The 16,031-nt window shown below is 53.3% G+C and overlaps 1 protein-coding gene and 1 long non-coding RNA gene across 6 annotated transcripts in view; both read right to left on the bottom strand.

The window, feature by feature from the left end:
• The window catches only part of LOC109293097, a 75,637-nt gene extending 71,247 nt beyond the window's left edge, over window positions 1–4,390 (bottom strand). For both annotated transcript variants that reach the window (XR_002096241.1, XR_002096240.1), the window contains exon 1: window positions 4,274–4,390. This is a non-coding gene — a long non-coding RNA (uncharacterized LOC109293097). The remainder of the gene's footprint in view (window positions 1–4,273) is intronic.
• Window positions 4,391–10,724: 6,334 nt separating this feature from the next.
• The window catches only part of GAPVD1 (GTPase activating protein and VPS9 domains 1), a 61,680-nt gene continuing 56,373 nt past the window's right edge, over window positions 10,725–16,031 (bottom strand). For all 4 annotated transcript variants that reach the window (XM_019510908.1, XM_019510907.1, XM_019510909.1 and 1 more), the window contains 3 exons: window positions 15,860–15,932; window positions 15,137–15,334; window positions 10,725–14,734 (listed from right to left, as the gene is read on the bottom strand). In XM_019510908.1, the coding sequence (XP_019366453.1) occupies window positions 14,594–14,734; window positions 15,137–15,334; window positions 15,860–15,932 (412 nt within the window). In that variant the 3' untranslated portion in view covers window positions 10,725–14,593. The remainder of the gene's footprint in view (window positions 14,735–15,136; window positions 15,335–15,859; window positions 15,933–16,031) is intronic.

Here is a 16,031-nt window from a genome sequence, read left to right as displayed (position 1 = left end):
TGACCTAGTCATAGAAGGCCACCAGGTTGGTCTGACAGGAGCAATGTCCAGCTACCCCAGCAGTCCTAGCTGACCCTACGGACCCCTGCGGCTTAAACTGGCAGCACAAGGCTGATGGTGACAGTCTAAGAGAAAGTCTCAGCCCCATGTACCAGTGACCATCGGGTCTCTCCTACATCGGGGTCCTTTCAGACATCTCCCTTTGCCTGGAGCCAACCAACAAGCAACTGAGCTGGACCATGTGGGGCACAATAACCACCCAACCCCCTGCAGAGAGACACAGCTGCTGCGCAGGGCCAGACAGAACTGGCTTTACAGCCATGGGCACTTGCCGCCTGTTCCAGGACTCCTGCTCTGAGCACCATGAGTCAAACAGGGGACATGAAGACTTTGGGAGGCTTGCTCCAGTCTGCACATAAAGGTCCCTTTGTGCCAGGCCCCGACCTACAGGAAGCCAAGCAGGACTTCCAAACACCACATCTTAGATTATCAAATTTCTGCTGCACAATTACTGCCCCCCCTCCGCCTCTGCAGATGTCATTACAAAAATGGGATCTTAAACTACTATCTATCGCCTCCCCTGCTGAGAGCTTCGATTTCAGATACCATCACCCAGTAATAACTGGGCACCGATATCTGCTCCTGAAAAAGCCCCATTCATTGGAAAGCACGCCATTATATCTCCAGTAATTGTAAATATTGCGAAGTGCTCGAGTCAGCAGTCTCGCTGAATTTTGCTTTCAACATCTGCAACCCTATAAATCTCTGTCTCCTTCAGGTGAACTGGAGGCTCCGTGCTCTCCACTCAGGCTCCAATTTACATCTCCCAGCACTGTCGCTCCAAGCCGTCAGACCCCAGAAGGGTCCTTGGCCCTGCAGCCTGAGCAGGTCACTGCCCCATCAAGCAGACATTTGGTACCCTACCTCTAGCACCCACCCCTTGTGCAAGGTCCTCCCCATGTGAGGGAAAAAGCCTGGGGACCCTTTGCAGTGGTGCAATCATCCCTGAAGCATTTTGGCAGGATATAACATTGACCATCCTATTTCTTGGGGCTGTCAGCCATTCTGGGGCTAGTAACATCACAGCAACCCCATGCCATGGGAGAGCAAAGCACCATGAGCTGCCCCAGCAAAGGCACGGCTGCTGCTAATGGGGCCCCCTCCGGCCTGCATGCTGAGCAAAACACCAAGAAGTGGCCAGCTCTGCAAGGCCGTGAGCACGACTCCCAGCAAGAGGAGAGTCCTCCGGCAATGGCTCCAACCCCTTCTTCAGCACCATGGGAAACTCAGCGCAGTGGCCAGCTAATGCTCCCACCGTGGGATGGAGTCAGGGCCAGCCGTGTATGGGGGAGGCAGTGGTCTGCGTAACAGCTCTGTGGCCACGGGGAGACAAGCCTACTCCGTGCCATGGACAGCCCCTGGGCCAGCAGTGCTTCGCTTTGTCTCCAAACTCTCCTGTTTACCAGACCTTCGCTGGGCTGCCTCTTTTTTTTTTTTTTTAATTGTTTTCAAAACAGATTTCATGTGGTCCCAAAATGAGACCATGATTGTAAATTAAAGTGTAATTAGCCTTTACGCTTTTATATTCATTAACTCTTCTCTGTTAATGATGCAGAGGCTGGAGCGCAAACCCAGCATTATGAAACCACATCCAGGAAATAAAATAGTGATTTAGATAATGGCCAGAATGTATTGCTACTTACACATAATTAAACAAATGCTCAATTTAAACTTGGAAACATGAATGAATGTTGATTAACCCCAGCCCAATGATTCTGCTCGCGATTTGGTTAAATGGCTGTGCTGCTAACGGGGGCTGGCACGAGGAAGCAGGCAGGCCGCGCCGACATCCGTCAAACCACACCTGCACCGTGCAGGTGCTGCAGTGGGCTCAGCAACGCGGGGCACAGGTGGGGAAGCGGTGTTCCAGCCCACAGAGGATGGCTCATGTGCTGCGGGGAGAGGCTGCCCACTTAGACGGGTGTCAGACGAGCCCTGCACGCAGGGGGGCAGCTCAACACGAGTGCTCATCTCCAAAAACCAGCTGCCTCCTGCAGTCGCTGTGGTCCCAACGGCTGCTCTCCTGCTACCCTGACATGCGGGACTCGCCTCTTGCCAAAAGGCCAGCAGCCAGGGCTGCATTTGGGAGATGTGGCAAGGAACAGGGCAAGGGGCAAACCGTAGCACATTCCAACAGCCCTCTGGCACCAGCCACTAGCCTCCTTCCAGCCGGCAGCGGAGTCTGGGGTGCAGCCACGTAGGAAGCACCTGCAGGCTGGGGGTGTCATGGAGCTGCTCTGGGAACTGAGAACCAAAGTTCAGCTCCACTACTGAAAAAGAGCAAGCGCAGACAAAGAGGCAGGGGAGCCCTGTCAATAGCATCCAGATCTGCTCCCATCCAAGAGGGCGACATCAGGACCTGGACGCAAGGAGCTGCCAAGAGCCGAACTCTGACAGTTTGCAGTATAATCCCCCAGCAGCTCCCCCCAAGCTGGACCACACCGCAACCCCCAAGTTAGGAGGGCTCTGGCTGAGCTAAAAGCCCAGCAAGGCCCCTTAATTGAGCACACTGCTTTCATGACAGGTCACGAGATGAAGGACGAGGCTCCACAGCCCCCAGTGCCAAAGCAAAGAGACTGCACGGCGTGGCTCAATGCATATGCCTGTGGCAAGAGGGCCCTGCACAACCCCTTGGTGACACCCAGGCCTCTCAGGCACACCTGGCTCAACACCCACCTTCCCCGCCCACAGTGCACCCCACTTTGCACACAAGAGCCCTGGGGATGGCATCGGGGTCCCAGCCAGCAAAGGCCGCACCCCAGCACCCTGCGGGGGTTGACGCTGTGTGCACAGCCCAGCCAGAGCTTTGTCTCAACGCCCTGCTTTGTGTCATTTTCATCTCTCTCGGCTCCCTCCCACCCTGAAGGATATTAGTTACCATGGAAACAACCGTGTCGTTAGGAGGGGAGGAGCTTCGTGAAGTCCGCAAGTGCAGCACAAAGTACATTGCGTGCACACGCGTGCAGGCCGCGGACGCGTTCATGCCAGGACTGCAAAATGCTGCCTTCCCTGCCATGCCCCACAGGGCTCGAGTTGGCCACATCCCAACACACTCCTTTGTGCCCTGCTCACCCTGTCCCCACCCGGGACCCCCCACACTGCACAACCCCAGGGGCCATGGGCTTGCAGGGCCTGAGGCTCTGAGCACTGCACATACTCCTGCTCCACCTGGGGAGCTAGGAAAGAAACCACGCTCAGTTCCCTCCTCTCCTCTGTGGCAGCATCCTGCTGACCTGTGCGGGGTACAGGCACAGGCTGTGCAGACAGACAGGCTGATGGACAGCCCCACACCTCGGTCACCCCTGCAAAGTCCCCAGCCCTACTTCTCCGTACGGACCACGGTGCCGGCAGGCGATGCCATCAGGCTGCTGAGCAATACGTGGAGCTTGACACACAGCCTGTTTCCAGGGTAACATTAAGGAGGCCCCTAACGAAGGAGCCGCCGCGATTTGGACAAGGCTTCGGTGCCAAGCGGAGCCCCCGACAGCTCTCCCCTATCGCACCAGGAGCGGGCTAGACGCCAGGACTAATGTGCCCGGTCACTGCCAGAGGCTTGCAGAGTTCACTGGCATTGACTGCTCGCGCAGCAGCTACAGGGGTCTGGCTGGTTCTCCCCTCGCGAGGCAGCAGGCCAGCTGCACAGCAGCAAGTGAATGTAAGGCTGCGAATAAACTTTGCAGAGAAGGGGCTGGAAGCAAGAACCGCACGAGGGACCCTCCCCGGCATCCAGAGGCCAAACTCTTTGAAAAGTTGGCTTTTTCCCCAGACCCTTCAGTGCAAAAAGACCCACGCGCTGCACAAGGCTCTGCCCCATGGGGCTGCTGTGTTGCATCCCCCACGTCCCACACGCCAGTGCCACCCCACTCTCGCCCCACCAGCATCGGGGGCGTCCGCCGGACAGAGCAGTCGCCCATCCTTCTGGCCTCAGGGGTGACTCTGGGTCTTCTCCCAGCTCCAAACGCCTGGGCAGCAAACACATCCTAGGTCCAAAAAAGGGGCGAGAGGCATCCTTGGGGGAGAGGGGCATCGGTTGCTGTGGAGCACGGGAGCGGGGGGACCTCCCCAGACCCAAAATGCTGAAGGCTGCAAGTGGGAGTGGAGTGGGGGGAAACCCCAGGCCAGACCCAGGTCAGTCTGCCTCTCGGCACCTGCAGGAGCCCGAGCACAACGAAGCGAGGGTCCGACCCAGCTCTTCTACAACCGCATGCCGTACCTGCGACAGCAGCTCGCCTTTCCCTCCATGAGCCTGGGCAGTCTGCTTGGCTCCCAGGGCCACACTGGCAACACGTCCACTCCCACGTGCTGTGGGCGAGGGCAGGCTCTGCCCGGCCCGGCCGGTGCGTGGCACCTAGAAGCAAGCGAGAGGAGTGTGACTGCAAAGCTGCATCCCCCAGTCAGCGCTGGGCTCTCCCCGCACCCCCTCTGCCATGCGCTTGCTCCGTGCCAGGCTGCCGCAGCAGAGCCAAAGCTGCTCGCTGATTCCCACAGGAGGAAAACCTGCACACGGGGAAGTGGAGCCCCCACCAGCACAGGGCTGCTCACCGGGGCACGAGGCACAGCTCGCACATGCACAAGGCATGACTAAGCATGCACAAGGCATGACTAAGCATGCACGTGCACACATGCAGGAGACAGCTGAGCACAGGCGTGCACGCAGGCACGAGGCACGGCTGAGCACATGCACACATGCACGAGGCACGGCTGAGCACAGGCTTGCACACCTGCACAAAGCATGTGCACACATACCAGCATGCATGCACAGCTGTGCCACACGCCTGCCCAGCCCCCTTGCACTGGGGGCTGCTCCCCGGGTGTGCAAGCCCAGCAGCGCCCGCGGCCAGGCAGCGCCGCACAGGGCGCAGGGCCCCTCAGGGAGGCAGGGCTGCGGGCAGGTGGAACACCCACGGGAGGGCGCGGAACAGGCGGGGGGGGGTGCGGCATCCCGCCGCGCCCAGGGCGGGCTGCGATTGGCTGGGCTGCGAGGGGCGGGAAGCGAGGGGCCAGGGCCCAAGGAGCCGGGCGATGAGAGGAAGGACGTGATTGGCTAGGCAGCCACGCGCCGGCCTCAGCGGCTCTGCGATTGGTGGGGGCAGGGCGGGAGAGCGTCGGTCGTCGAGGCGCGCACGCCCCTCCCCCACTCCTGTCAGCCGGCGGCCTCGAGCGTTGACACCACCGTTGCCCGCCCTCAGCCCGTCGTAGGAAGCCCTGGCACCCCACTCACCTGACGGCAGGCCAAGTCCCAGCCCTCGAAGGTGCCCTCACAGATAGAGAACACAGCCCATCAGGCAGTGCCCTTCCAGCCCTGTCTGCGGTCCATTGAGGGCCACTTAGGCCTGATCCGGTGCCTATAGGATACAGCGGAAGACACACCGAGCACACAAGACAGTGCGCAGTAGACGAATTCTACCGTGCATTAGCACATCACGGCCAAAACAGTGCTGCTAAGCATCATGGAAAGATCGCATGCCTTTGCTACTGTGCAGGGAGGTAGGACCTCGTATTAGAGGCCCTACATTTAATGCGCAGTAGCAACAGTGCATTCGCACACATGTAGACGCACCCGTGGTGGATGTCACTGGGAGCAAACTTGTGTCTCAAAGCCACAGGGAAGGATGGACACGGAAAGTCCGTTTGTTGCTTCCTTAATGGAGGGGGCTGGCTCCTGCCATGCACTGCAGACGGCCCCAGAGCCGGTATGAAAACAGGCACCTAAGAGGAAACATGGAAGGGCTGTGAGAGAGGAGGACGGAACAAGAGAAAGGCAGAGGCGGGGCCGCCAGAGTCGGGAGCAGACGATGCCCCTCACCAGAGCCGGGCCCGCAACGGGAGCGAGCTCCATGCCCGACACCACGAATACTGTTCGGTGACACCCCCAGATAACCGGGGCCGAGACGGCCAGCACAGAGTGGGCATTGGGGGCTACAAGTCATGGCTGAGGGGCACTCGCGGGCTCCCATGTTTACGAGCAGAAAGTCCCTTCACAGTGAACGCCGGAGCAGCCAAACTGGTGGTGCGCCGCACAGGTGCCCATTATGCCAAAAGCTGCTGTCCGCCATCCAATCCCAGGCTTGGCCCATCCGGCTCCACTTGGACCCGGCTTTTGGGGTTCATGCCCGAGCGAGGCGCTTCCCAGCCCTGGGGTGCGCCAAGCAACCTGTTTAATTCTGCCGTTGTGGCCGCGGTGGGCACGGGGGTCAAGCAGCCCCGTTCTGAGCCTGGCAGATGCTGTCGACTGCCCAGTGTGCGCTCTGCCACTGCAGCTGCATAAGCTATAGGGAACAAGTCATTAATGACAGAGCTCGTTATTAGGCCAGCAGGTAACGTTTCACAGAGTCACTGTGAAAAATAGTGATCTCCAAACCACCTCTCCCATCCGTCAGCACAAAAGCAAGGATTAATATCAGCATCTGTTGCGCTCTGTGCAGCGCAAACTTCTCAGAGCAAGCACAGGAAGGGAAACGAGGGGCATGAAGCCTCTGGACAGCCCCCGACAAGCTGCAGGCTGGTGGCTCCCCTCCCCACCCCCCCGAGTCCCTGCAGCCCAGGGCTCCAATATGTGCGCTGCTGCAAGGGTTGCAATTTCTCCATCAATACAAAAGAGACAGAGGCTCAGCAGCTTGGCTTTTTGAAGTTCCTGCATGGGAGCCTACAAGTGCAAATGCAGTGAAGGCTGGCGTGCTGTGGGAGCTAGGAGGTGCAGAGACCAAAGCCACAGAGATGATCCCTCCCTCCAAGGGCCCAAGTGCCATCCACCAGTCAGGATGCCAGCAGCAATTCTGTGTGGGATTCTGGGGTTCTGCAAAGAACTGTACACACTTCAAAAGCAGCACAGCTTTGGCCACCTCTGCCCAAGCAGGGCTCAGCATGGACAGCCGGGCCCTTGTGCAGAACAGGGAGAACCCAGGACTGTCGGGCTAAGAGACATACCTCATTGCTGAGTCCAACAGCACCATCTCCACATGCGCCTCAGGGAGCAGCCCCCTGCAAGCTCCATTGTCCCCAGGGCTCTGATGCCCTTGTCACGCCTCTGGAGGGGCAGCCAGCTCCCGCATAAAGGGTTCGTGGCTCAGTTCCTGCCAAGACATGCTCTGTGGCAACCATTTGTCAAGGGAGCTGAGCACAGGGAAGGCCCTTCTCAGCAGACCGGCACTGGTCTCCCAGCCTGTCGGGGATAGTCAGAGCCCTTGTGACCAGTGATGACTTCACAAATGGCTTCTGTGCAAAGAGGAGCAGGTTTTCCTCACCATGGTGCAGGAGTGAATGAGAGCGGAGCTGTGGAGGTGCAAGGATACGATGGCCTGCCATGGCCATACAGACCGTCTGCGCCCGCCTGCCCCCCCACCTCCCGGACTGCATGCAGAGCAGAGCGCAGAGCTGTACTCCACACGCAACCAGGGCAAAACTGGCTAGAAGTGAAGGGACAGCTGCCTCCAATGCCCTATCCTTCCTCAGACCTGCTGAGAGGCCTCCATGCAGCTTTCCCTCTCCTTTCCTTTTCATTTTTAATTTAATACAGTTGACACTCATGCAAATGAGCTCCTGACTCTGCAAGTTGGGTTAATTGAATGTTACCAAGGTCTGGACAGCCTGCTAGGTCCCAGGCCACGGGCAACTGGGCTGCCGGCAGGAACGAAGCCTCGGACCTGTCCTTGGCAGACATGCAGGATCCTGCTACAGAAACCAGGCAAGCCATGCCCAGCTGGGTCCCTGGGGAGCCAGGGTCTCAGTGGAAAAGGCCCCCCATGCCCAAAACCAGCCAGGAGAGCTTGTGGAGCGTGCTGAAGTGTAGTGTGCACTTAGGGAAGGGACTCACCTCCCAAGGTCTGGAGGCTGGAAATCTTCTCTCAGATGCTGACTTCCAGGTATATGATTTAATGAAAGGCACAATAAGAAGTGAAACAATTAGAATTTCTGCCTCATTATCATGGTAATCTTATCAGTCGGATAATGAGGTATTAATGGAGATTTAATGTGCCTCTCATAACAGAATCCCTTGGAGAAAACACATAAGGAAATTGCTGTAAATCCACTTAATGATGGAAAGGTCCCCAAACACCATATTCCAAAGGATGAAAAATGCTGGATGCAAATGAGAAAGAATCAAGGTCAATAACACTGCAGGGACCAAGCTAATGGCAGGCCTGGATATATATAATAAAAATTGCATGTTGCTTTTAAACCTCAGCCTCTGTTGTTTTCAAACATGCATTGCCACTAATGAAATGACGGAGATGTGCAGCATGCTAGGTGGGCTGCACAAAAGGCTGTGAAACCCTGCACGAGGTGCCAGGATGGAAAGCCAAGCAATGTGCTTTTGGGTCTGCCCAGGGCATGGGCAGCTGCTACAGGGAGCTACCGTGGGAGGTGGTGTCTCCCTGCTGCACTCTCCCCTGAGCTGCAGGCAAGGCCTGGAAGCAACCCCTTCCCATCCCTCTGGGCTGCAGCACTGTGGGGCAGGGACCAGGAGAACACTTCTGCCCTCACAGCAGTTCTCTGTGGCCAGGCTGGGCTCAGCCCCCTGCATGCCGGTGTTTGCCTGGCCCCAAGCCAGCCCTGAGCACACGCAGGGAAGGATGAGTCAGTTGCCCACGCCGCGTGGCCCTCTCCCATTGGCATCTGGGCCTAGCTGTCACAGGAGCCCGGAAGGCAGCTTCCCTGCAGGACCCCAGCATACTCGGAGGCTGCACAGCCTTCGGCTTGGAGGCATCTGGGGGCTGCAGCAGCGGCTGCCACCCACGTCCCCTGTGAGGAGCTGGGCTTGGCCACTAGATGTCACCCTCGGAAAGGAAACCGGCTGGTGGGCAGAGAACAGCAACCCAGCCAGGTGGGGAGCAGCTGCAATGCAGGCTGCCTGCCCAGGGCACAGCCCCCGCATCCCCAGGCCTGCTCTTACTCTCCTTCACCTGGTGCCAAGGCTAGGGTCAGTGCTGGGGCCTGCTGGGCAGCATGGGCCATGCAGGGGTGATGGTGGCCTGGCACTGGCCAGTGGGTGAAGAGGTCATTGTGCCCAGGGTAAAGCCATCTCCTCTCCCCCAGAGCCACTTTACAACCCAGGGGGGTGCAGGCAGCAGGGCAGGGCTGGGCCTGTGCCCAGGACCCCACCCAAGGAGCAAGGGGCCCACTGGCACCAAACCTGCTGAAGCCAGCCACAGCCCTTCCAGCCCATCTGCCTGCACAAACCCTCTCCCCACTCCACGGCCACAGGAGGGCAACTGGGCTGGGAAAGGGCCTGAGCAGGGAGCCATGCAGAAGCCAGTTTCCAGGGTGCCTGTGTTCCTGCTCCCTGGGGACACTGTGCCCAAAAGGGCACGGGTCATTCAGCTGCTGTGTCCACTTCCAGCCAAGCCCTGACCGCAGCTCCCGGGAACCACACTCCCCTCCAGCTGCCCAAGGCACTTATGTGACAGCTGCTGGGGGAGCACAGGGCACAAAGCGTTCTCTGCTCACATCTGCTCTCACCCCAGCACTGGTGGCAAACTTGAGTCTTCTTCACTAGAAGCTTTGATAAACCCCCATCCCAGGATGGCTTTGCTTTTAGCAGACAAAATAAGCATGTGTTGGGTAAAAAGAGAGCACTGGTGGAGTCGCATGCTACATTGCTCAGCAAATGATTTTCATACGGAAGAAAGCACGGACAGTTTCTCCCAGCTACACGGGGGCCAGATGAGATAAGCTAAGGAGGTCTCTACCAACCTACCTTCCCTAGGACTATGTGGGGACTGGACCTGGAAAGCAGCTGCTCCGTGAGAAGCCCATGCTCTGCAACTGCTGCTGCTGCTAAAGAGAGGGTGAAAGCAAGAGATGGGGCGCAGGTGGACCGAGAACCACCTCGCTCCATGTTTGCCCCTGGGCTCCGGACACTCAGAGGGGTGACATGACCCATATACATTCACAACTGCAGACGAATTCCCCTGGAAAATGAATCTTGTGGTCGAAGGCTGGCAGGAGGCAGCTGTTGCATTTTTTCTGTTCTGCCTGGCAGTCTCATCATCAGCTCCCCACAGCGCTTGTCTTGGGTCTTGGATACTCCGTCCATCCCCCTTTGGGTGGTGTGGGGCCAATCCTGCCCTCAAGCTCTCAGCTGATCTTTCTTACAAAAGGTTACAAATACCCGAGCCGACATGATGCTTATGGACCCGACAGCCCTAGCCCCACTGCAGCCACTGCTCAGGGACCACTTTGCCCAGGCCTCTAGTTCTTCCTGGTGGCGCCTCCCTCACAGGGCTACATGGGAGTTTGCTCTAAGTCTGCCGGACCCTTTGTGCCCGTGCCGAGACTGGCAGCAGGCCACTTGGCTTCAGTCCTGGCAGCAGGTTTTGGGATTACTGCAGTGCCAGCACCAGGCCTGGTCGATACAAAGAGTGATGGAGATGACTGTCTGCTGGCAGTCTAAGCCCCCGAATTAATTTCACTCAGACCCAGTGACCAGCAAGAGCTGTTCCGTTTTGAACTGCTCTGTCAAGTGCTCTCCACCTGGGCCTTACGTGAGGAGCTCCACAGCCTGCCACTGCACCCTTGTCCTTCCCACCCACCTCTCCCCAAGCCCCACTTGGAGCTGAGCACAGGTGTGTGCTACACTGCTTGCAAGCCTGCCTTCAGCACGGCTGCTGAGCCTGCAGGACGTCACGTGGCCATTAGAATGCAGAGACACAAAGCCAGCCAGGTAAACTGCTCTCCTTTTTAATCGGTTTGTACAGAATGATATCATACATTAATAATCACATTAGAGACAAGATGGGCTTCCTGTATACAAGATTGTGCAAGCTCATTAATTTCAATTTAGAAAGGTGTTACCAGTTTCAAAGAGGAGAGGCAGTACAAAGCTTGTAAAACAGAGGTGAAGCACAATGGAGAGGTACAGAACACGTGATAAAAGCTCAGCAGACTCGTTCTCCTGGAGCAGGGGCTTGCCTACAGATCAGCTGTAATCCCAGAGAAAGGAGAACCGCCCCCTCTCTACAGCCCATGATTTTCTGCTGCTCCAAGCCTCCCACCACACTTCCAGCCTAAGGCTGCCGTGTAGATACAGTAGCTGGGCCACATAAGTTACACTACACAACAGGCTTCACTTCCTTGAAGCACTGATAAGCAGGGCACGTGTTGACTGCTGCCCTTTCAACCTGCCGGTTTTCCCCTGCAGGCTACTTAGCACAACTGACATGGCAGTGGGTCCCCAAACTTCTGCTAGGATTTGGCTGAACAGAACATTGCTTTCAAATAGGCCACGACACTCAGTGCCCACCAGAAACTCACCTCAAGTAAAGAGGTTGTGTCGTGACTTCCTCCTGCCATGTATGGCAATTTCCATCCAATAGTTAGTAGTGCAACTTCAAACTAAAATGACAGCAGGCTGCACGTGCTAATGCTCCTTAGAAGAGGAGCTTAACAAGATTTTAAGGAAGAACTAAAGCCACCAGGGGCTGTAGGCGGGGGGGATCCCCTGGGGATGAAAGACCCAATGCTCAGCTCAGGACACAGGAATAACAAACACCAGTGTGAAGGGAACAGCTCGATCGAGACAATTAGTCAATTATTCCTTCGCACTCTTGCAAAAGCACCCCTGACTTCAACAATTGGGCTTTCAGTCTGTGCAGACAGCAGGCTCCAAAGAGCCTCCCCTCCCCAGAACAGTTGTTCAGTGTACCCTTGTGTGGCTGAAGTGCAGGGTGCGGACATGGCTGGGCTGCAGCCTTCTGGCAAAACAGTTGGTACCGTTTGGTCCTTTGTGCTTTCCATCTTCACCTTTAACTATTGCACAACAGAAACCCGAGCCGGCATCATCCTGTACACATCATTTAACATTGTCAAACAAAATCATACAGCCACCAGGAAAACAGACACATTACAGTCAGACTTCTAATTCTTTGGAAAGCCTAATCCTTTTACTACGGCCATCAATAACATGGTATAAAAGGCTTTTATAGCAGGTTTAAAATAAAAAATAAGAAAAAGCAGAGGACCCTCTTGCTGTGAGACTCCTACCTGTGCTGGGACTTGCACAAATCTTGACTTTTTCTAAAATAATTTCATTTAAAAAAAATCATTCACTTTTTTTCAGTAATTTTTCTCCACAGAGAAGCAGCAAAGTAATACAGACTGTGAAGAGAATGGGCTTTGCCAGGGAAGACACCTTCCCGGGCAGAACAAGTCCTGAAGGCCGTTTAGGAGCCAACTGCACTGTGCCCAGCCTGCCCGTGACAGACGTGACCGCTCCCTCATAAGGTGCTGCTGTGCCATACGCTACATTTTGAGAAAACGGTTTACGACAAGGCGGATTTGGGAGACCAAATGTTCTCCTTGCTTGGAACCCAAACGGCAGGACTACGGGATATCGGTGCATGGATACCAGCACGACAAATCTGCAGTAACGAATTAATTCAACAGGACACTCCAGTTGTGGTACAATCAGTTGATATTGCTTTTAGGTGTGATCTGGCCATTCCTTCAAGGGCAGGATTGTGCTTCACCACTGGTCAGGGCTATGAACGCAGTATTACAAGATTAAGTGTCTTCAGCACCAAAAACCCTTGAAGGCTAAATAACAAGAGCATTACAACGCCATTCGGACTGAAGATCAGCATTACCAGAGTAAGGCAGACTACAGGAACTCTGCTGCTACTAGAAAGTATTGCTCTATCCTATGATCAAGTCTATAATAGAGGAGAAAGACTATAAACAGAAAGTAAAAGGTTATACCATCCCACCCACTTTCCACGGATTTAACATGGCAACAGTGATAGAGACCCATTAGAGATACTGAGACCTTGAAAGCAAGAAGTATTTGCTTTCACTGAATTATGCCTAACAAGCAGCACAGTTGCACCTCAAGCACTTAATACTGTACAAAAGTTGTTCTAATTGCAGCTAATCAAACTAGCCTCAGATGTACCAGTTAGTTGCTTTTTTTTCTTTTTTAAACAGACTCCCTTGTCAAGCCTGATGTGCATGGCTTCTAACAGCTCACTGGCCTTTTCCAAAAGAGGGAAAAAATCATGCATCAATTCCTTGTGCAGAACACAGTACATGTGAACTGTCCAGCTGAAAGCAGGGAAATATAGGGGTTAATAAAGCAGGTTATATAGGGGGGTTGGGGTTTTTTTTGTTTTTGTTTGTTTTTTTGTTTTTTTTTACTACTGGTGGCCACAAAGTCTGGCTCACCTCATTGCAGCAATATGGCACGCACTGAGAGTGAGGCATAATGCTGGCATTAACGAGTCACAATTTAAGGGTCTTTTTTGATAAACTTACAACAGTGGAAAAGGCCAGTGACCGCGCATGTGCAGATCAGAATCCCTTGGAACATCTCTAGACATTCTCTTGTTCTGTTTCTCAGGAAGGTCCACCTGGTCTTCTGCACAAGGACCTTCTTTAAATTCCTAATTCTGTTGCTGTGAAAGGGAGCAGGGCAAGACAAATCTGTAAAAAAATAGCCTGAACTGATGTCATGATGCGTTTCATAAGGAACCGTATGGCATTTCAAAATATTTTATACGAACAAGTAAAACCTGCACTGCTGTAGCAGACAATACAAATAACACTTAGTAAAAAAACATTCTGAAACCCCCGGCATATGTATTTAATGTGACTAATCAAAATATATATTACAGTTTAAGGTTCTGTTTGGGGTTTGTACAGTATACACAATGTTTCAGAAAAAATATTACAATAAGGTATTTACTTTTCCTTTTTATATTAGAACTTATCTATTGAAACTTACAGTCCCTCTCCTCTAGAAATGCAACACTTGAACACACTAATGCCCTAGCCAAAAAATGTGAAAGGTTGGTGAGAGCCCTGTGAACTATAAATTCCAGTTTCAGGAAGTTCAGTAAACTTTATTACATTTTAATAAATACTTAGGTTTGCCCTTTTTAAACTTAGCCTATTAAGAAAGTCACCTCCTCACCCAACAAGGTATGTCACAGGCTATTGGAGGACAGGGGAGATCCTTGCTTGTTGACTGAAAGGATAATGAGTCCAAAGATAACTACAATTCATTAAATATAGTCATATTATATATTTACATTGTCCTCTCAGGTTTGAAGTTTACGGCAGGTGAAATACAACTGTTAACTAAATGTCGACTGCTACAACACTTCCATGTGGCTGGTGTTTTCTGAACAAAAGGTGCATTAAACTAGAAAGGATCTTAAAAAGCGGTAGTCCTAATCTTTTGGCTAGAAACAAAAAACATGGATTTTTTTTTTGTGAAAAGAAGCCTAAGGGGAAAACATAGTGTAACTTGTGCAAGAAGTGTGGCAAAGAGCTTCCTAAAACACTTTCAGATTTTGAAATACCTGAAAAACGTGGTCCCTTTTTGCAGTGCTAATAGCTTTAGGGGGAAGAGACATAACCCAAAACAGAGGAAAGGGAAACCTGTTAAATTAATCTGATTAGTAAAGATCTGTTTAAAATGCCTCAGCTCTGTACAATATTATACACGGAAAGTCTCTTCTTCAGCTTTCAAATAGCTGATGCACATTCTGACAGGCGGCTCCTGCTAAAAGTCTGCCCACGCTGGTGAAGCCGCAGGTCACTTGCGATCATCAATGGTCTTAATGAATTCAACCGCTGCTGTGAACTGCATCCACCAATACGATTCTTCTCCAGACAAACAGTTAGCATAAAAACTACTAATGTACTGAACAGTGGACAACAAGCACGGGGGATTTGCCTGGGGGTGAAAAGAGAAAAAGGAACTGCTACAACGAGCTCTAGCACAGCAGTGTGTTACAAATCAAACAGAACAGGGATTGAGCTCCATTTCTATAGCACCCCTCCCATTAGATATCAAATACAAGTAACGATCCCAGTCCAGGCCACGACTGCACAGAGTGCAAACCAGGCCACAGGCAGACACCGATCCCACACATCAGATCTGCCCTTCATCAGAAAAACATTTCAATTTGCTGAGGGCTCAACTTGTGCCGTGCAGATGAAGCCTGCACTGCAAAAGGAGGCAGGCCAGCAGCTGATACCAAGAGAACCCTGCATCTCTGGGTAAAATCCGCTCATTTACCGCCCCCCCTCAAAGAAATGCTGAACAAGGGTGTGTGCCCTCAGCTAAACAACTCACTTTTATGAGAACAAACACCAGGACAGGAACAAAGTCATCCGCCCCAGGCACCGAATCTTCATTGGCCAGGCTCAGCAGGTTCATGATAGTTGAGCACATCCTCAGAATACACTGCACTTTGTCTCGTGGGGTTTTGTAAGCACTTATTGTGCGGATTTCAGACTGCGCAGATGGCCATGGTGCCTCCCGGAGGTAAACCTAACAGGAAGACAAAACAATCCCAGTTCTAGTCCATCCGAGCTATTACAGACCCCCTGGAGTTAATACTAGACTTGCCAGTACTTTCCGATTAAAGTCCTTCTAAAAGGCTTTTAAAATTTACCTGCTGAAAAAGCAATAACAGTTGTTACGTACACGAGTCTTGAGTCCTTCAATATTGTAAACAAATCCACCTCTCTCTTCAAGAGTATTTTTACAGGGTCACTGGGTTACTGATTCTCAGATTAGCTGGAATGGGTAGTTTGTGGGAGGAAGGGGGCAGGTGGGAAGGAAGAACCCTCCACATTGGCTTAACCCTAGGCTTTTCTTTCCCATTACTCCCTATATTCCCATCTATGCAAAAGTAAAACAAATGGAAAATGCTCTTCCAAGCTTGGGTGCCATCTCTGGGACCCAACACAACAGCATCATCCAGACTCTACTGGCCTCTCCCCTGCTTTCAGAACAGAACTGTTCTTTTCCTTCAATTTTAACTCAAAAGCAGAAGGAAGAAAAGGTTGTTACCTCAGGTATCTGAAGGGCTTTATGGTTTGCCGTCACCACCTTCGACAGCCTTTGGATATGCTCGTGAAGGACCCTGAGAACAAGAACAAATTCCATGAGGAAAAGGAGCAGACAGCCCTCTTAAGAGACCAAGCGCAGCTTCTGTAAAATGGCAGATGCCCATGGGGCTTCC

This window comes from Gavialis gangeticus, unplaced genomic scaffold (assembly GCF_001723915.1).
Source record: "Gavialis gangeticus isolate Ggan-Ray unplaced genomic scaffold, GavGan_comp1, whole genome shotgun sequence".
NCBI lineage: Eukaryota > Metazoa > Chordata > Crocodylia > Gavialidae > Gavialis > Gavialis gangeticus.
The sequence above is the reverse complement of the archived record's forward strand: the minus strand, read 5'-3'. Positions and strand labels throughout refer to the sequence as shown.